The sequence below is a fragment of the Cetorhinus maximus genome, chromosome 7 (assembly GCF_964194155.1).
Source record: "Cetorhinus maximus chromosome 7, sCetMax3.hap1.1, whole genome shotgun sequence".
NCBI lineage: Eukaryota > Metazoa > Chordata > Chondrichthyes > Lamniformes > Cetorhinidae > Cetorhinus > Cetorhinus maximus.
The window spans coordinates 105,022,822-105,044,631 of record NC_135885.1 but is presented as its reverse complement, the minus strand read 5'-3'; the positions used below and the strand labels follow the sequence as shown (position 1 = coordinate 105,044,631).

The 21,810-nt window shown below is 44.9% G+C and overlaps 1 protein-coding gene across 1 annotated transcript in view; it reads right to left on the bottom strand.

The window, feature by feature from the left end:
* The window catches only part of myo16 (myosin XVI), a 654,305-nt gene that overhangs the window by 137,935 nt on the left and 494,560 nt on the right, over positions 1-21,810 (bottom strand). Inside the window, exon 23 of the mRNA XM_078544837.1 lies at positions 14,640-14,715. Coding sequence (XP_078400963.1) covers positions 14,640-14,715 — 76 coding nt within the window. The remainder of the gene's footprint in view (positions 1-14,639; positions 14,716-21,810) is intronic.

The following is a 21,810-nucleotide window of genomic DNA, read 5'->3' as shown; positions in this document are numbered from 1 at the left end:
TTTATGAAATTAATTTCATAACTTGCCACAGTGGGAAATAACTTCTAGCATGCAAGTCCAATATCGTAACCACGAGACTAATGGAGCTTGTAAGTGTCATCACACAGCAACCTACTAACTGTGCTGGATTCATATGAAAATGTTACCTTTTCCTACATTTGTTTTAATCAACAGTATCAGAAAATTTTCTCTCTGAAACTTGCGGAACACATCAACCGAAGCTTATGTTGGGGAAAATTATTAAGAGTGCAATAACTGCTGAAATTAAAGTAGGAAAAATCAAACAAATGTGATTGTGAATATTACTTAGGAATAGAAGTACTCATTTTCAGTTAGCTGTTTGCACGCAACAATTTTGCACTGAACTGAAGCAAGCTCTATTAATTAAAAATGGATGCTTTTAAAAATGATTGCCCTTAGGGTGGAATTTTCCATGCCTGCTGGCATTGGGCATGATCAGTGGCATGAGTGGACAATATGGCGCGATTGGTTTTACGATGGCGGGAAGCCAGTTTGCGATTGTCTGCTCAGTCCGCCGATGGCGAGCCACGTTTCCCACCATTGGACGTCGGGAAGCTCATTGTAATACATCAGCATATCATTATCAGGCCAGCCCGCCGGAATCATCCCCGCCCCCACCACTGCTGGATCATCCGTCCACGTCAGCATGCTTTCCCAACAGCAAATAAAAGGCGTGCACTTGGCGGTCTGCACTTTGAGGGGAACTCAGGGGTGAGTACACAGTAACGTTGTGCAGTGCTTGTCAGGGTCACCTGTTGGACTTCAAGCTTCAGTGGCATCGGGGAGTCGGGTTAAGGACAGCCCTGCCATTGAGGTGACTCGAGGTGGAGAAGTGGGGGGGGTTAAGGGCAGCCCTGGTGAACTATCTGTATGCCTGATAGCCTAGACAACGCGAAGAAGACAGAGGAGAGAGTGAAGCAGCAGCAACTTCAGGAAGAAGGGGCGGCTGGGGCTCCCACGTTTGCCACCCAAGAGCCACAGTGAACCATCGCAGGCTGGCATCTAGTGACACCCAGGGTCTATAGATGCCGCCTTTCATTCCTGCAGATGACTGACAACCAGTGTCACCGAAGACTGTGCATATCTAGGGAACTGATTGGTCACATCTGCCAGCTACTGCAGAATTTGGTGCCAAGGGGACATGGAGGGCATCCACTGCCAGTGGCTGTGAAAGTGACCGCAGCGCTCAATTTCTACACCAGTGGCTCCTTTCAGGACTCCACAGGTGACCTCTGTGGAATCTCACAATCTGTCACCCACACGTGCATCCATGAGGTCACGGATGCCATCTTCACGAGGGCACACAACTTTGTGCATTTTGCCTGGGATCAGGACGGGCAGATCTCGGGTTTCCCAAAGGCTCAGGGTGCGATCGACTGCACTCATGCGGTACTCAGGTCTCCATCGCTACACACAATGGACCACATCAACCGCAAGCAGTTCCATTTGCTGAATGTGCAGCTGGTGTGCGACCACCAGAAATGCATCCTGCAGATGTGTGCATGGTTTCCAGGAAGTGTGCATGATGCCTACATCCTCAGTCAATCAAAGATCCCTGAAGTCTTCCAGGGTCCACAGAAGCTTCAGGGTTGTCTCGTTGGGGACAAGGTCTACCCACAGAGGCTGTGGCTGATGACACCTGTGTGGTGGCCTCAGACTGCAGCAGAGCGATGCTATAATGAGGCTCATGCTACAGCTCACAACTTGGTGGAGCAGAACATCAGGATGCTGAAGATAAGGTTCTGGTGCCTGGACTGGTCTGGTGGAGCCCTGCAATACTGTCCGCGGAGGATGTCACGCATCGTTGTTGTCTGCTGCGCCTTTTACAACCTCGCGCTCCAGTGAGGAGACGAGCTGGTTAAGGAGGAGATGGAGTAGCTACATGTCTCCTCCAATAATGAGGACGCTGACAGGGATGAGGGTGAGAAGGTCCTCAGAGGCGACGATGATGGGGATGAGGCCCTCGGACTGGCTAGGTGAGGCAGGAGTGCTCGGGAGGCCCTCATAGCTGCTTGATTTGTGGAGGATAATAATGACATGCCTCCTCACATCGCAACTGTGAATGTTTGACTCCAGTCTGGCTTACAGCAGTGTGAATACCCTTTGTGGGAATGCTCCTGTCATGGAGATTCAGTGGAGGCCTTGATAGCCGCTCGATTTCAGTAGGATGATGATGACATGCAGTGAGGACACTCCATAAATATTCATATAGCCTCTGAGAATGTCTGACTCCTATCTGACCAAGGGCCCCGGCCTGCTTCCGGGGTCCTGCTGTGTGGCAGTGGCACCCTTCTTGGCCTGTAGAGTCAGAGCTGCTGAGGTCAGAGAACGAGGGGAGTAGGATGGGCCAGACACTCTTGGAGTCACCTGGATAGATGGGCCCAGGGTGTGCACCCATTGATCCTCCTCTCTATGAGTGCCTGGGGGCCCCAGGTTGCAGGGGTAGCTGGGATGAGAATGAGGTGCCCGGCACCCCTCTTGCATACACACTGTTGGAGGCCAAATATGGCATCAGCGATGCAGTTGAGCCCATGCAGCAGTGCAGGAGTGAAGTCCTAGACCAAGATCTCCATGGCAGCTACCATTCTACCAGTATTGACCTTGGTGCATTGGCATGCCGATGCTATCACCTCAGACTGAAGGCAGACGGACTCCTCCATCGTGCCTTGCAATCTGAGGAGTGCAGCAGACATCCCTTCCTGATGTTCCCTAACTTGCCTTTGCAGCTCCAGCAACTGTGACATGACCGAGTTCAGAGGCTCATCATCTGACTTGGACTCAGCAAATTTCTGGCCTCCAGCAGTCTTCTGAGTGCTGGACACCTGGGAAGTCCCTGTCACCGCCTGCTGTGGAGAGTGCGGGTGAGCGCTGTGATGGGACATCAGGGAGGGTGCCTCCAGATTCCTCTCCAGAGGTTTCTTCACGGCTTGATTGGAGGCCCTGGATTGTGGACTCCGTTGGCTATTTGGCAGATGTGCCTGCAAAAGCAAGGGATAATTAATGCATGGCAGTGGCCTGTTAAACAGGACACATCATGCACAACCTGGCTGTCTGATGAATATTGCACTGCTGGACCCTCACTTGGTACAGCACCGCCGACCTCACCATCAGCACAGGACTGGTCCAGATCCTCGCTGGCCAGCTAGATGGCTATTTGATGTCTCAAGTCTGTGAGGACTTTGATTTCGGGCATACCGCCACCGGCCTGCAACCTCTCTCTCTTGCTGTGTGCCAGCTTGTCTTGCATGAATAGAGATGGAGAAAGTATGAGCAGGATGCCTGCCAGGCCAGATGATAACTATACCTGGCCTGTGTAGGTGGTGGTCCCATGGACAATGCCGGTGAGTATTAGAGTGTGAATGGTGGTGTCCCCTGAACTGCTAGTGAGTGAGGGCCCTGTGGATGTGTGATGGGTTTGTGAGTGTGTGAGTTGAGAGAGATGAGAAGAGTGATTTATCCTGGCAGAACAAAGGAGATCATTCATCCTCTTTTAGCACTGGGTGGCTGTCCTATTTTGCAGGGCATTGCCGCTGACCACCGCTGCCATCATCTCCCAAGCTGGGTTAGTGCTGTTGCTGCCCATCCTGCGGCCACAGTGGAGGTAAAGGACATCCCGGTGGGCCTCCACGGTATCCAAATAGTGCTCGAGGAATGCGTCGCTGAACCTGGGGGCTGCAGCCTTCTTCAGTTTCAGGGCCATGTCTTCCATGCGGCAGTGGTGGTCTGGAAGCACTGAGACATGTGCTTGCAGCTGGACTTTAAATATGGTGCCTAGCGTAATGTAGCGGCGGGGTGATTCCGGTTGGCGAATGAGAGCCTGCCCACCATGGAAACGGCATGTTTCCTGGGAGTGCTTAAATAATGTGGCAGGTTTGAGATGACACAGCGTAAAAACCCACCATCATGGCTGGTGGGAAAAACGTCATTGTACCCACCCACTACCACACTTAGTGCAAACTTGAGACGATTCTGCCCTTAGTATTTTGTTAAATGTTTTTCCCCTTCACAAATATAACTATTTTCTCACAAAATAAATCAACCTCTATGTCACATGATACCTGCGCATAAATATCCATCATTTGTGTTCTATAGTAAGATAATTACATAGATTTTGTAGTTCCCTGTATTGTACAGATTTAGTGTAAACCTAATGTATTGCAAGGCCACCATTTATTCAGTTTGCTTTTTGTTGCAAAATTTAGGATTTTTGCTTTTAAATTCTTACTGTAAACTTTGTTTGTGTCTGTGTCCATATTATGGATTCCCCAAAAAGATTAATTTACTTCCTTGGTGGTTTAGCTTTGTTAAAGTGACAAGTAAGGCAGTCACATAGATCAGGAGGGCCCAGGTATATACTGGATTGGTTAATCTCAAAGGCCTAGTTGTCATTTTATGTAGGATTATGGGTACAAATGTTTGTTTTATAACAATTAAGTATTGAGGCGATTTAAGTGTATTGAAGGGGCTTTCATGAACGAACGTGTTTTTTTCTTGGAGTGCGGCCTGTTTTAGATACTTAGAATTTTATTTTATTTTATCGCGACAACTTTCTGAGTTTTGCCCCTGGTGGATACTGGGTAAATTGGCATAGAGATGCAAGGGAATAGGGTGGGGAGGAGTGAGGGCTAGAGGGCCTACTTTGAGCAAAGCAACTGTGTTGAAGTCCCAGAGAACTGAGGTGGGCCTTTAACCACCCCATTTAAGCAATCGGCAGCCCCCGGGGCCTCCTCTGTTCGATGACCGGGGTGGCAGGCCCAACTCTATTCTGCACCTGCCTCCCTGGAACAAAAATCACGCCACTCAAGGCACTTTTTCTTGAAGTAGGTGCACCTAACTGCGAAATTTCCTGACTTGAGCTACCCACCTCTAAGCGGAAAATCCAGCCCAACATTTCAGCTCTGTGACTTTTCATCAGAACTGGGAAAAGTTACGAGTGCAATAGGTTTCAAGCAAGCAGCAAGGACAAAAGGAAGGTCTGTGATAGGGTGAAAGACAGGAGAGATTTAATGACAGAAAGTTAGTTTTTCAGGGAAAAAGATAATGGTGATGAGGCAAGAAAAGAAACGAAGGTCTGGATTTTCAGCATGATGCAAAGTCTCTCCATCATGGTGAAAATGGCTGATGAGCCTGGAAATCCTAAATCCCACTCCAGAACTCAGCATTTCCCATTTTCGTGGGGGCAGGCTGGAGTTGGGCCAAGGTTTGCACATGCACAGTTTACAGAAGCAGCTGGCCATTTAAGTCATCAGCTGCCTCCACTGAAGTGCGATTTTGGTAGGTCAGGAGTGTGAAACTTGGCTTGTGCAGCTTAAGAGCTGGTCTGAATTTGGTTGATTCATTTGGAAAGACAGTTACCCCTTTGGAGAGGTAAGGTACCCCTTTGCATATGGACCCGTGAAACCATTGGGAGAGGCAAGGTACCTTTGGGATTGTTCAAAGTAAACATCATTGCGTGTAAGACGTGCATAAATTCATTGGAACTGTCAAGCTGTCAAAGGACTCAAAGCTGTCAAAGAATTATCCAAGTACTGTCACACTATCAAAGTACTGTCAAGTTATCAAATAACTGTCAAGCTGTCAACAAACTGTCTAAGCTGTCAAAGGACTGTCAGGCTATTTAAGAGCTGTCAAAGCTGATTGGAACTGCCAAAGCTGTCAAGGGATTTAACTCTGCTGGGCTTTAAATTTTAAAAAAGTGTTTAGTTCTTTATATTCTTTACATTCATTCTCATAGACTCATAGACATTTATAGCACAGAAGGAGACCATTCGGCCCATCCTGTCCACGCTGGTCAACAAAGATCTGACTACACTAATCCCATTTCCCAGCATTTGGCCCATAGCCCTGGAGGCTATGGCAATACAAGTGAATATCTAAATACTACTTAAATGTTACAAGAGTTTCTGACTCAAGCACCCTTTCAGGCAGGGAGTTCCAGGCTCCCACGACCATCTGGGTGAAAAAAATTCCCCTTTTAGCCTTACCTTACCTTTACCTCTTACCTTAAATCCATGCCCCCTGGTTATTGACCCCTCTACTAATGGAAAAAGTGCCTTCCTATGCACCCTATCTATGTCCCTCATAATCTTATACACCTCTATCAGGTCCCCTCTCAACCTTCGTTGCTCCAAGGAAAACAACCCCAGCCTATCCAATCTTTCCTCATTGCTCAGACCCTCCAGCCCAGGCAGGATCCTGGTAAATCTCTTCTGCACCCTCTCCAGGGCTATCATATCCTTCCTATAATGTGGTGGCCAGAACTGCATACAGTGCTCCAATTGTGGCCTAACCAGTGCTTTATACAGTTCCAGCATAACCTCCTTGCTCTTGCGTTCTATGCCTCAGCTAATAAAGGCAAGTATCCCCTTTGCCTTCTTAACCACCTTATATACTGCCCTGCTACCTTCAGGGATCTGCGGATATGCACACCAAGGTCCCTCTGGTCTTCAGTACTTTCCAAGGTCCTACCATTGATAGTGTAATCCCTTGCCTTGTTAGTCCTCCTCAAGTGCATTACTCATACTTTTCCAGGTTGAATTGCATTTGCCACTGCTCTGCCCACCTGACCAGTCCATTGATATCCTCCTGCAGTTTATGGCTATCCTTCTCACTATTTACCACCCTACCAATTTTTGTGTCATCCGCTTCTTGATCCTGCCCCCTACATTTAAATCCAAATAATTTATGTATACCACAAACAGCAATGGCCCCAGCACCGAGCTCTGCGGAACCCCACTGGAAACAGACTTCCAGTCACATCCCTCTACCATCACCCTCTGCTTCCTGCCTCTCAGCCAATTTTGGATCTAACACACCACTTTGCCTTGTACCCCATGGGCTCTAACTTTCTTGACCAGTCTGTCATGAGGGAACTTATCAAAAGCCTTGCTGACGTCCATGTACACCACATCAAATGCATTACCCTGATCAACATTCCTGGTTACACCCACAAAAAATTTGATCAAATTTTTCAAACATGACCTTCCCTTAACAAATCCATGCTGGCTATCCCTGATTAACTCGTGTCTCTCCAAGTGCAGATATATTCTGTCCCTCAGAATTCTTTATAGTATCTTCCCACCACTGAAGTTGGACTGACTGGCCTGTAATTTCCTGGTCTGCCCCTTCGCCCCTTTTTTAATAATGGGACAAAGTTAGCAGTCCTCTGGCACCTCACCTGTGGCCAGAGGCGATTTGAGAATTCCTGCCAGGGCCCCTGATATCCCTTCCCTTGCCTCCCTCAACAGCCTGGGGTACATCTCATCTGGGCCTGCGGATTCATCCACTTTTAAGGCTGCTAAACCCGCTAGTACCTCCTCTCCCTCTATTTTAATTTCCTTCAATATTTCACAGATCTCCACCATAGATGTCTATACCTGCATCGTCCTTTTCCATTGTGAAGACCAAAGCAAAGTATTCACTGAGGACTGTACCCATGTCTTCCGTATCCACACAAATTACTTCTATGGTCCCTAATTGGCCCTACTCTTTCCCTAGTTATTCTCTTGCTCTTTATATATTTATAAAAATCTTTTGGGTTTTCCTTTATTTTACCCACCAATGCTTTCTTATGCCCTCTCTTTGCTTTCCTAATTTCCTTTATAAGTTCCCCCCTGCACTCCAGGTGCCTGCCATAAAATTGTCTTTTTTTCTTTATTCCTAACCTTTATGTCCTTTGACATCCAGGGTTCTCCAGACTTGGTTCCCCCCAATTTTTCTTTATAGGAACATATTTGCCCTGTACTCTCATTATTTCCTCCTTGAATGCCTCCCACTGTTCTGACAGTTTTATCTTCAAGTAGCTGCTCCCAGTCCACTTGGGCCGAATCATATCTCACCTTAGTAAAATTAGCCTTTCCCCAGTTTTGAACTATTATTCCTAGCCCAACTTTATCCTTTTCCATAACTATCCTAAATCTAACTGAGTTATGGTCACTATCTCCAACATGCTCCTCGACTGATACGCCTGTGCCCATTTCCGAATATTAGGAACTGCCCCCTCCTTTGTTAGGCTTTCTACGTACTGGTGAAAAAACTTCTCCAGGATGCAACTTAGGAAATTTGCTCCCTCCCTACCTTGCACACTAAATCTATCCCAGTTAATATTTGGGCAGTTAAAATTCCCAACTATTACTGCCTTATTATTTTTACACTTCTCTTGAATTTGATTACATATTTGATCCTCCATTTCTCCCTGACTGTTTGGGGGCCTATAGTACACAACCAACAGTGTGTTTGCCCCTTTTGTATTTTTTTCACTCTACCCATATGGCTTCATTTGATGATCCTTCCAAGATATCATCCCTCTGCACTGCTATAATTCATTCCTTGATCAATATTGCGACCGCCGCCCCCCCCACCCGCCTTTTCTTCTACCCCCCTTTCTATCTTGTCTGAATACCCTATAACCAGGAATGTTGAGCTGCCAATCCTGCCCTTCTTTTAGCCATGTCTTGGTCATAACTATGATATCATACTCCCACGTGCCTATCTGTACTCTAAGCTTGTCTGTCTTATTCCTCAGGTGCCTTGCATTAAAATATATTTCATTTAGCCTTGTTAAGCTCACTTCTTTCTTATTTCGGCTATGTTTCCTCTGCCTTCCAGACTCACTTACTAGCGCTTTAGCTTCCAATTCCATCTCAGCTTCTCTCCCCTCTGAACTACTTTTCAGGATCCCATCCCCCTGCCAATTTGTTTAAATCTGCCCCAACAGCATTAGCAAACCTCCCCACGAGGATGTTGGTCTCATTCCTGTTCAGATGCAACCTGTCCAACTTGTACAGGTCCCACCTCCCCCAGAAACGGTCCCAATGCCCCAGGAATCTAAAGCCCTCCTTCCTGCACCATCTCTCCAGCCACGCATTCATCTGCTCTATCCTTCTGTTCCTATATTCACTACTGCGTGGGACTGGGAGTAATACAGAGATTACTACCTTTGAAGACCTGCTTTTCAATTTCCTACCTAACTCCCTAAAGTCTGCTTGAAGGGCCTCATTTCTCTTTATTCCTATGTCTTTGGTCCCCAACATGGACCACGACCTCTGGCTGTTCCCCCTCCCCCTTCAGAATGCCCTGCAGCCGTTCCGTAACATCCTTGACCCTGGCACCCGGGAGGCAACATACCATCCTGGAGTCGTGTTGACAGCCACAGAAGCGCCTGTCTACTCCCCTCACTAACGAATCCCCTACCACTATTGCCCTTCCACACTTTTTCCTTCCACCCTGCGCAGCTGGACCACCCACAGTGCCATGGCTTTGGTTCTGCTTGGCCTCCACAGAGGAACCATCACTCTCGCCGTTTTACAAGTCCAAAAAATGGTTTGCGAGCAAGATGCACTCAGGTGATTCCCTCACTACCTGCCTGGCCCCCTTCTTCTGTCTGATGAGGGTCACCTATTCCCTCTCTGCTTGCACTTCCTTAAGTTGTGGGGTGACCACATCCTGAAATGTGTGACCCACGAACCTCTCAGCCTTGTGAATGCACTGTAGTGCCCCCAGCTCCAAAACCCGGAGCTCAAGTTGCTCCAGTCAGACACACACATGGTCATCCAGACCACCAGGAGCATCTAGGATTTCCCACATAGCACAGGATGTGCAAATCACGGTACTGAGCTCCCCAGGCATATCTTAACTAAACAGAATATGGACCCTTGCTTTTATTTTACCCTTACTCCTACTTGAGTATAGATTAGATGCTAGATTCTCTAGATAGACTAGATCCTCTAGGCGCTGCTAACTGCCTGTCCCAGGGTTCTCCTCTCACACTCTCCTCTTGGTGCCTGCTGACTGCCTGTCTCGGGGTCCTCCTCTCACACTCTCCTCTACGTGCTGCTGACAGCCTGGCTTGAGGGATTCCTCTCTGACTCTCCTCTGGGTGCTGCTGACTGCCTGTCGCAGGGTCCTCCTCTCACACTCTCCTCTGGGTGCCTGCTGACTGCCTGTCCCAGGGTCCTCCTCTCGCACTCTCCTCTGTCTGTCTGTTATATAAGCCTGAAGACTATCATTATAGGATTTGTGCTGCAATGACTGATTTTATAAACTAACATTGTCACAGTGGCGTGCCTGTTAAGTAAACAGTTTGACTGACAGCTCCAAGTGGCAACAGAATAGAAATGTTTATTTTCATAAGAGATCAATTGAAGGAATTCCTGCATATTGAATGGTTTTATCAATGACAGTGTTTTTTTGTTTAAAATAGTGATGTCAAAAGACACATAACTTTAATTTATGGCAGCATGTGTCCTGAGGTCTACCTATGGTGGACACAAGGTGAGTGGGTTGACATGAGATGGCACGAAGTTGGCATCGGGGCTATGAGGATGAGTGGGATGCATAGGTTGGCATGGGGGTTATAAAGGGCCATGGGAATGAGTGGGGGACATAGGGAGGCATGAGGGGCCATGGAGAGTGTGTAGAGGGGCATGTGTTGGCATAGGGGTTATGGGGACCATGGGGATGGGGGGGGGCATAGGATTTCATGGATGGGGCATGGGCAGTGAGTGGGGGCATGAGGGGGGGGTGAGTGTTGAGGACTGGAGGGATGTTTTTTGTTATAAGTAGTTTTTATTTAATTCAACAATATGCTGGAGCATTGAGGCAAGCCTTCAGCCCTGCCCGCCCCTGCACTCAGCAGCCTCCGCACTCATTCTAGGGGCAGCGGGCCAGCTTCTAATCCAGCCTAAATGCTGGAACAAAAGTCAGAACTGCGGGCTGCCATTTTTAAAGATTGAATTCCCAGAGACGGGAAGGAATTCTCCTGTCTCAGCGTACCCGACCCGGGAGCAAAAATCTGGGCCAAAGAAGCAAAAAATGTACCTAGAGCAGGTGTACTGCTGACTGAAAGCAAAATTAAGAGAAAAAAAAACAAAGAAAAGGAAACAAAATAGGGCAGAGATTATGGTCTGAAATTGTTGAACTCAATGTTCAGTCCAAAGTTTGTAAAGTTCCTAATTGAAAAATAAAGTTCCTCAAGCTTACATTATGCTTCACTGGAACAGGGCAGTAGGTCAAGGACAGAGATTTATATATTGTTTTTAGTTAACTATTTAACTTGTCTTGTTCCATTTTATTTACAACATTTGTATCATTAGTAAATGTTGATGGCTTGATTATTATCCCCACTTCTAACTCATTTATTACCGCTGTAAATAATAATGGTACTTGCAATGATGCCTGAAGCTTCCAATTGAAATTTTCCCCTTCTCCTCTAAGCACCCACCCGACAAAGAGATTAGTACCAGCCCAATTTGGGTGAACTCCGTGATATTCAAAAAAAGCAAATTCACGAAGATTAGGAGTGCCTTTGACTATTTCAAGCAGGTAGTGTCCCACTGCTCGGGATTGCAGTATAACCACAGCAAGTACAAAATGAGCTTTGGAAGAGACTGCCTGGGCACTTTTTACATGTTGTTTGAAAACCTTTCTCATGTTAAAAAAGAGCAAACTAACTAAATGAAAAATGAATTGAGTGCAATCATGCATGCTCTGCTTTTCCTGACGAGTGACTGGTGTGGAGTTGACAGTGTAAGTAACCACTGCGGAATCGAAGCAGATTCCATTCTGATAGCTGCAGAATGACAGTGTCATAATAAGAGACTTGACAGAAAAAGGGAGCAGGGGACAAGTCAAATAGGTCCAGTGACTTAAGACTAAAAAATAGAAAGGAAGGCAACAAACAAAATGCTCACTGTTGGAAATGCAGTTAAAAAAAACTTTGAAGAATTCTGAAGCAATAACAAAGATTTAAAGGGAAAAAAAGGTCTGTAGAGATCGAAGCAACAGTACACAGTACAGAGCTACCTGCGTCATTCTTTGATCTGAGAATTAGGCCTTAAACGACTGCCATGCAAGCCAAGCATTTGGCAGGCGGAGTCTGAAGAAGGTTTGGAGAAATATGAGTTGGATAGAAAGGGAACCTTGCATGAAAAGCATTCACAGGCATGACAGCTATCAGAATCAGAAAAGTCACATGTGATCACAGGAATGAAGAGCATTGTGCGTCATTTCGCATGTATGATGGAAAACGTGAATTTTCTGATTTGTGCACACTGGAGAATGCAATGATGCCGATGATAATGCAGTGATATTACATTACTCATTCAAGCTTACCCTGGAAATCTCTCAATTCAAAAGTAAAATGATGACATAGTCAAACCTGATTTGAACATTTAAAGAATAACCCTTCTGCTATTCTGAGGATGTTCCACTCGCCAGCTTAAAAGAGCAGGTTAAGATTGGGACAGAGCAGAATGGAGCAGGACTGACCTCAATTTAACTGCTACCTACCCAGGTGTTGTTAGGCGAGGGCAGTGAGAATAGAGGCTATAGTGTCAGCATTGAGCACTTTCAGGCCAGGTCCAGCATGATTAGATGCAGTATGAAGCTCCATCTAGTGTTTTAATTCCAGTTTGAGAATAACAGTTTAATACATCAATAAGAGGAATATTAAAGTGTATGGGGAGGAGCAGGGGAATGGGATTAGACTTGGTGGTGGCTCAAATGGAGATAAACACTGGTGTAGACCTGATAGCCTGAATGATGTATTTCACTGATTCTAACATGAGAGGGAATGAAAAGTATGGCTGCTTGAAATCAGAATTAAAAACAGAAAATGCTGAAAGGTCTGGCAGCGTCTGTGGAGAGAGAAATATGAAATGTTGGCCGAGGTTTTCTGGTCCCGCCATTGGTGGGCATCATCGTGGGTGGGGCAGGACAATTTGGAAAGCAGCCAAAAGTTTTGGCTGCTCTCCAAATTTTCCCATCCCACCCATGACAATGCCCACTACTGGCGGGACCGGAAAGTCCCACCTGTTAACTCTGTTTCTCTCTCCTCAGATGCTGCCAGATCTACTGAGCATGTCCAGCATTTTCCGTTTTCATTTACAATAGGGATTGAGTTAGGTAAACAGACAGAGGCAAATTGTTTTAGAGCACATAGTTGTTTGAAAATTAGGTTTGAATGAGGAAGACCCTTCAACCTTTTTCAATTCATGCTTGCACAAGACCAACCTTCCTGTTTCCCTATTACAGAATTCAGCTGGCTCTTGAAGGAGTCCAATGTTCTAATTGCAACCACCCTTTCAGACAACTTGTGCCAGCTGTTGACCACTCCCTCTGTAAAGAAACAACTCCTGTATGTTCCCTTCATAATCCTGAACCCTGTTTCCCTGGTGTATCTTGCATTCACTGTCTGGCATGTTTACCCTATAAACTGTCATTTGCCAAAGCTATTAAAACTTTTGTGATGTTAGCAACATGAAGAGAAAGTTCTCCAAAGTTATTCAGTGCCTGAAAGCGTCCTAAACTATTAGTAGCTAAATAGATTTTATACATGGAATGGGAACCCATCCAGTTTGCAACGAAACAATCGGGTTTAGGGCTACGCTTTTTCATATCTGAAAACCGGACTGTCCAATGCTGAAATCTATTATGGCAGAGAGCTTGAATCCCAGTGTACCATTTTTTAGGTGCATCATAGGGCCAAACAGCATCAATCTCATGGTGTTGTTTCCAGTGCCTGAAGGATATCCAATCCTAAACTGGGTAGGACAGTTTTCCAGGTGCTCTGACAATCATTGAAAATGGATGTTAGGCTCCTCCTCTTCTAAACTGGAGAGCATTGAGCAGAACAATATCCTGCTCTAGATATTTCAGTGGAAGTTGAAGTTTAGTGACTGCCAACAAAAAGTGAAATCAAATTTTTTTTTAAATGTGGGAGGAATGTTACTTCTGATCCTTTTGCACTTTTGAAGATTACTGCCAAATTGTGATCGAACTTTGTTCCCTACCCCAAGAGTCACTTTAAGGGCAGTCGCTGGTGAGGCAAGCAGCATCAAATCTATCCTCATGATATAGGTGAGCTGCATTTGAGGAGCAACAGCTGGAGTGAGATCACCCAATTTATTGAAATGTGACCTGAGGCCAAATTTAGAGTGTCTCACTCTTTGGACGTGCTCTGTCTTTGTTCCCAAAAATAGTCCATTACTAATTTCAACTCCTCTGTACCCGTATGAGTAGCCCTGCCCAAGATACTGATACTATTCATTTTATTTAATGAGCAGCAATTTAAGATTAAGACCCAACACCGCCTACCCTCAGTAAGTAGAAATCAGGCAACAAATATGGCTTTGCCAGTTTTGCCCACATTTCTAAAAATGGTATATAATAAAATTAGAGCCATTGTTTCTGCAGTCATTTTAGGCAGGAATGTAACCCAATGTCTATTTGTTTTTGGGAGCAATTACCAGCAAAGTTCATACAATTTAAAAATTAAAAACAACCTATGCACCATTGCTTATGCTTAATGTTCCCAATATTATTTGCATATGTATTCATGAAAAGCTATAGAATATTTTCCATTTTCATTTTCAACTTACTATGGAAAGTACTTGTTTCCAAATCCTGCTGCAACCAGTACAGCAGCTCAATGAAAACATTGTAAAGAATGGTATAATTATACAGTGGAAACTACACTTATTCCTAAATTACATTTCATTCAGGATGTTGAAAAGATTTGAGACATAACAACAACCTAGCTTAGTTAATTAACACAAATAAAATGGCATAAATATAGTGCTTGCAATATGCTTTTGATTTATATAAATATAAACACTTACTTTTCATAACAAAAATGAGGCTTTGAGAAAGTGAATCCTTGTTCTTTTCAATTGCTCCTGTTAAATCATAGGTCACCTGTTGTGAGACAGAATGTTAAACATTTTCATCATTTTGTCTTAATCAAAATGTTTATGCTTTCAGTTTGTTTTGTTTTCATTGTTCAGTTGCTCAACTGAAGATAACTATATAATTTTCCACAGCAGGAGTAAATGCAAATACAGTTGAAAGTGATGAATTATCTGGATCAAGATCAGTAAAATCAAAGTAGACTGACTATACTCACAACTGATAACCTTTCTGCTTAAGTGGCATCTATGTTTCCAAAATAAGTACTATTTTAATGGAATAATAATAAAACTAATCATTACTGCCATAACAAGCACCATAACTTTGAAGTACACCTGTAGGCAATGTATTTGTGCTGAGATGAGCTTGCTTGTAATAAAGGATGTTGAAATGAAGAACTCCAATGTAAATAATAGTTTGTTCAGAACTCAAAGAGTTCAACGCTCAACTTTCTTTAAATAAAATCATATTCTCCATGTTTCATTATAAGTGTCGGCATTCCCTATTCAAGTTTGACAAGGTAGTTTATAGATAAGAATGAGTTTAACACAGGCTGGTGTTCTCAGATCGGGAAGAGACGGTTGATTTAAATGTAATAGATGTTGTAGAGATTGATGAAGCATATTTAATTCCTGTTTTTTATTTAAATAATCATTATTAAGAAACATTATGGCTGAACTATAAAGTCTCAAAAGTTCAGATGGATCTAAGCTGACTAAACTGAACAAACAAAACAGCAAAATATTATCTTGAAGTCTCTGGATCTCCTTAACCCCCAAGTTGGTAAAATGTTACGATCCCTGTGGAGGATCCGTAAACCAAAATAACCAAATTTACCAAACGACCATCAAATGAAGAAATTGCTAACAAGATATCAATTTTTGCAACATTTACTTTAACACGAATCAGAACCAATGCAAGTTAAACATGAATTAACAGGCAAATTATACTTCACCTGAAATAAAAAGGTAAATTTCACTTTAAATAATCGATACAACAAAAATACATCTTGCACAACCACAAGCAATTGCATCACTCCCATAGACACATAACACTATGTAGCTACACAGTTCCACAATATGCTGCTCTTTATTGATAGGGTAGATCAGGAGTCCTAACCCACAACAGCTTTCACCTCTTAATTTCAAGGGTATGATTATCATCAGCAAGACACATTTATATGGCCCTCTCTTCCTTGGGTATGACAGTCCTGATGCTGTAGCTTTCCTGAGCTCCTTTTCAAGCATCCAACCAATAATATCCCAGTTCATAGTTTGGCCACTTCTGGGAAGACACCCAGCTCTTTAGCATCTCCAAGCTATTCACAAAGCTTTCCAGGTTTCAGACATTTTTAGCCAGCTCTCGCAGTCCCTTCAAGAGCTCCTGTCTCCTTTTCTGCTGAACAAAAAAAACTGACCTCTTCCTGAGAGTGATTTGTTTGTTTTCCTTACAAGAATTCTCTGTGTTCTTTCTGTCTCTGTCTGCTTTTACTTTGTGCCTGCATCAGTGCACTGATCCCATTCACCCTCCAGCTCCTCTGCTTGTTGCTTTCCTTTGTGGCTGCAGCTCTCCTTTGTGTATGCCAATCACATGGCTTTTGATCTTAACTTCATTCCTGTTAGTACTGCTTCCAGACCAAGAGTCGCCAAGTTACATGGATTAGTCTTTCTTATTATCCAGGAAAATTACAATTGATCCCTCTACTATTGATGGAAACTCTGAAAAGTCCTTGGGCGGAATTTTCTGTGCCCGCTGGCGGCGTGAGTGGACAATATGGTGAGTAGGCCAAAAATCGGTTTCACGATGTTGTGAAACGAGTTTGCGATTGTCCGCTCAGCCTGATGGTGGGCCATGTTTCCCACCATCAGATATCAGAAACCTCATTGTAATACATCTGCATACCATTACAAGGCCAGCCCGCTGGACTCATCACCCCGCACTTGATTGTCCACCCATAATCACGCCGGCGTGTTTTACAACTGCACATAAGTGATGTGCACCTGGCGAGCTGCACTTCGCACAGGACTTCGAGGTTTGTTTGCCCACCTGGCTTCCGGCAGTGCTTGCAGTCATCAGTGTGAGGCTTCACAGAAAGCACCTCATCACTTTCGGGAGGGCTGATGGCTAGGTCTCTACCTACCAGAACAGCCATAAGGCGGGGATGGCTTTGTATGGCTGCAGGACCAGGGCTTGCATGGGGAAGGGCAAGAAGTGGCCTCAGGCAAGGCAAGAGGCTGCAGGGTGAGGGCTGTACTGGGGAAGGCGGTTATCCCAGGGTTTGTTAGGGGGCACATGTTGATCTGTGCAAGTGGCCTCAAGATGGTGAGGGCTGACGAGGCAGTCTCCAGAGCAGGTGAAGCTAGGTGGAGATGTGACGCTCTGTGTGAAAGAATGAGTGGTGATGTCCCTTGAGCTGGCAGTGAGTGAGATGCCAGGGAATGTGTAATGGACTTGAGTGTGTGAGTTTAGAGTGGTGAGATGAGTGATGAGAAACAGCATTTTTCTGGGAATGCATAATTAATGCGGCGGGTTTGGGATGATATGGCGAGTGAAGCTGCCATTGCAGCTGGTGGATAAAACATTGTTTTGCCTGCCTGCTACTGCACTTAGAGCAAATCTGGGACGATTCCGCCCCTTTTTAAACATTCTTAAAAAACAATTACAGAGTCTACAGACATTATAAAGAAATTACAAATATTCTTTACTGTACTGTTTCCAAGTCAAAGGTCATCACAAAAGATAGTGCAAGTGAACAAACAGGCCAGAAAAGTCCCAGTTTTGATCTCCTTCTAGTACTGAGGTAGCTTGTCTTAGCCAGGGTGACAATACTTGTGCTACAATTGCCTTCAGCATCTCCAGCCCTAAGAGGTGAAAAATCAGTGAAGGTTCCTGCTTCTATGACTTTCCAAAGATATTTGCTGGAAAATGTGGGTGCCACAAAATAGAAAACAATAGATGACAAGGGACATTCAAGATATCATAGCTGTCTATCTATTTAGAAAGATGCTTTCAATATCCAATCCTATCATGACATCTACATGTTTCTTAAATAAGTCCAGGGTTTTTGTCTCACGATTATGCTTGGAAGTCCACGTCATAACTTGATCACACTACATAAGGGGTAGAATTTTTTGGATGGCGGGGTTTCCCTCCCTGCCACCTGAAGAATCGACAGTGAACGCATCCCTCCAGATCCCCCCTGCCACTCAGCCATTTAAAGCTTCATGGGGTATTAATTGCCTAACATTGAGACTTGTGCTCCCATGGAGGAAGTCCCGCCTTAGTGAGCTAACAGCCAATCCAATTAGCCAGTGGCCCTGTAGTCCCAGTAGCAGCAGGTTTGAGCTGTGAACACTGCAGCCCCCAAAGAAGAGGAGCTAATGGATACCAGGTAAGCCTGGGGTATCGGGAGGGCGTGGTTGGCAGCTTTGAGAGGGTTAAAGGGGAGTGGTATGAGCTTGTGGCTGTGCCTCTGATGGGCACTGAGGACTCCCAAAAAAGGACCCCACTCCTCTGTCCTGACACCAGCCTCTGCAGCAAACGTTGCCAGACTGGGCGTGCGCCTCCCCCTGCTGTAGGTAATGTAGTGGCAGGCGAGCGATCCAGCCTTCAAATCTGCACATGGGCAGGGGCATAAAAGTTTGCCCATGGGGTGGAAATCAGATGTGCAGGGATCCGTGCTCTGCTTTGCTCCAGTGTCAAGATATGCGTGATTTGAGATTCACCATGACCGCAGTTGTGGTAGGAACTGAAAGTACTTGCATTAACATTGCAGTTGTTTGCTGGATTTCACCACAAGCATAATTATGCAGGCTTACCTTGAGTTCAAGGGGGTAGGCAGTACCACAGCCATGGCCATGCGGCATTCATCACTGACACTGACATAGCATGCATCTGCACCCAACCACATGATAATGATTTTATCCTCATGTCACTCAGCCCAACCAGCCGGTGTGAGGACAATACTTGTCCTGGCAACACCTGCATTGCCACTGTGAAAAAAGAAGTGTGAAACAGCAAGACTGGCCCTGCAGGCATGTTCATTATAGGGGCAGGCACCCTGATTATAAGTAAGTAAAATTTACGGAACTTTTTCTATTGAAAAGATTCTGAAAGTAATCTGCACTGTTTTTGGTGTTGTTTTGGTGCATTTGCCAGACACTCTTGCCACATCCTTACAGGGATGGCAGAGGAGTAGGTGACCTGTGAACACAAAGGCTATGATGGATGTGGGGGCAGTAGTGACAGTATCTCTGGGTCTACAGCATGCCAAGGTTATAGCACAGAGGATGCAGCTGTGTGCCATGTCCTCTGCCAAGTTGAAGCAAGACTCCTCCATGCTCCTTGATAGTTACAGGAGGCTGTCTGGCAGGTTAGCCAATTCAACCAGGGTCTCGTTGTGCATGCCCATTCAGCGCTCTCTTATATGCCACCTCATCGGATTCCTCATCCGAGTCCTCTTCAGCAGTACCCACCTGCCACTTTACCTTCCAGTGAGTTGGGAAATTAACCATCCTTTACCCCTGGCATGGTTGCAGCTCACTTGTGCCAGTGACGCACCATATGCAGACCTCAACTCTGTGATAGCCTCCAGGGTAAATGTAGTAGCTGTGAGTGTCAGATTAAATGATGGGGCCTTTTCATCACTGCAATGGTGTTGCTCTTTCTCCTCTTCCATGGGCTGTTTCAGCTGTGCAGGCAACAGTTATTAGGTGTCTGAAAGCAGAAGGTTGGCATGAGGGAAGAGGGTTGGGGGTGGAAGAAAGAGGTCCATGGTCTCATCATCAACACTCTGCTCATCATGCCAGAAAGTGGGATGAGTGTGCATTGGGAGTTGAGAAGATGCATAAGGCAGTAACATACCATCATTCTCAATGTTCTCAGTGATGTTGGATGCTGTGGACAATTGGCCCCAAATGAAGAGAACTATCTCTGCTGGAGGGCTCAGGAGATATAGTTATCCTAGTTCTCCACCAGCTCTGATTTGCTTCTACCTACTGAGTGTTACCTTGTCCAGCAAGAGAAATGGCAGAATGTCAATGGTTGTGTAGCACTGTGTTTGGGTGATGTGCCTGCCATTGTTGAATAGCTATGCAGTATGTGGAGGCAGAAAGTTTTGGCATGAGGTTGGAAACATTGTTAGATGTGTGAAGCTGGGAAGCAGTATTTGGATGTTAGGCATGAGTCCTGAATGCCAGATACTGATGTTGGGTGAGTGATGAGGATGTGGTGCACTGAGCAGTGTGAGAGGCTGCTCTTGTGGTGAGTAGGAGATGTCATGTCATGCAATCTCTGACATTGATCATCCACATGCGTCAATTTGACCCTCTTGTGACATTATTTCCAGGTCCTTGGGCCCAGACTCCGGGAGTTGATTTTCCTGGCCGCTCCCTTCTGAGGGTGGTTCTTGAGGGTTTCCTGGTCTTTCACGGGACAATGGCATCTCTCACCCTATCCACCTGCACCTCTCATGCCTCCAGTGGCGAATTGGTCAATGTGGATCCCTCTGTGTGCCTTTGTGTCTAGTTTTCAAGAATTTATATTACAGTTATTTTTTTCCATCTTTATTTAAGAGACAGACTGCCTTTTAAAAAAGCAGACTGCCTGTACCATATGATCAACAAACAACACTGCTGGCATTTCCTGCTCTGCATAAAGCTTGCCGGAAGTTTTGAGATGAGGATACCATTGTTGGATATGCAGGTGATGGCACTGAAACCATGCAGATGAGCTGGGTAGACCACCTTGATCTGAATAGGCATGAGGAAGCTATGAATCATGGCCCCTGCATTCATAAATCAGGGTGAATAAATTTCATGCCTGTCATGATAACACAGCCTAACTGTAATAATTACAAATGCGAGGTTTTATGAGAGTGTTATGTTTCGGGACTGTCATTTAGTTAGGATAAAATTGAGGACTAAAAGGGGTCATGTGACCTGTTCTGAACTCTGCTGACAGCATGCTTGGGTGACTTGGCTGCTAAAGGTTAAAAGGGAGCCCAGGCTGTTTACTGGGAAAAGGGGCAATATATTCACACCTATAAACAATGACCAAAATATCTGTGCTGACGATAGACTGTTAGCCTCCAAAGTCAAGGAAGGTGTTAGGAATATCAGGTTATATAAACGGTTATACTTTAAACTGCCTATTTAGTTTCAAGACAGGATGAAGTTGGGAGTCTAAAGGACAGCTAATTAACACTTCTACCTAGATGCAAGGCCCATGTGATTCACACTGCCATGGAGATGGGCTTTGAGATGGGAAGATAGCAAGCCATTGTAGAATCAGGTTATAGGTTTTCCTAAATTTATCACTGAGCTACTTAGACAGGTTCAGTCTGAAGAATCTGAGGGAGAGAGAGAGAGAAAGAGCAAGCAGAAAGCTAGAGGCAGCAAGTCTCCATGGTTCACCACGTAAGAATGAGGGTGGGAGCCCAAACTCAGATTCAAGAGACCAGGGTCATGAGGGTAAAAACGAAGCTGGAAGATTCACTTAGCTTTGTCTACAAGGAGGGATCACCAGAATAACCTACAGTGTGAAAATCAGTTTGAGGAGTAGAAGTTATCCGGCTGGAAAAGGTGAAAAGAAGCTAAGAATCACTTTGGGCTGGTTCCTGGCAAATCAAGTGTCCACTTACGGGACAGAGTAAAGAATAACCATAGAAAAATATTTTCGATTGTTTTAAATGTTAAATGGGGGATCTTCTCTGTAGTTTAGAGTTTAGAGTAAGGTGACGACTGAAATAGTGTTTAGTCAATGTTGCTTTTAATTTGTGTGTTACAGTATAAGTCCTAAAAGTTGAAATCTTGTTGTGTAATTCCTTCAAGTTAGCCACTGGGAATTCAAATTTCTTTTAAAATGTTATTGGTCTCTACAGGGCCATATCAGTGTTGAAGAACCCCCTGATATCCACCCTAAGTAAAATTTTTGCTGGATGGAAGCTGTACCCACTTGTCCTACACTCTCAGTTTAGTAGAAGCAGTTTTCACAGCAATCCTTTGTATACCATTTATTTTTAAAATCACCTCTCAGTTGACTTCTTTGAAGGCTGAATAGTCCAATCTTCCCTAACCTTTCCTCATATCACATGCTTATGCTAAA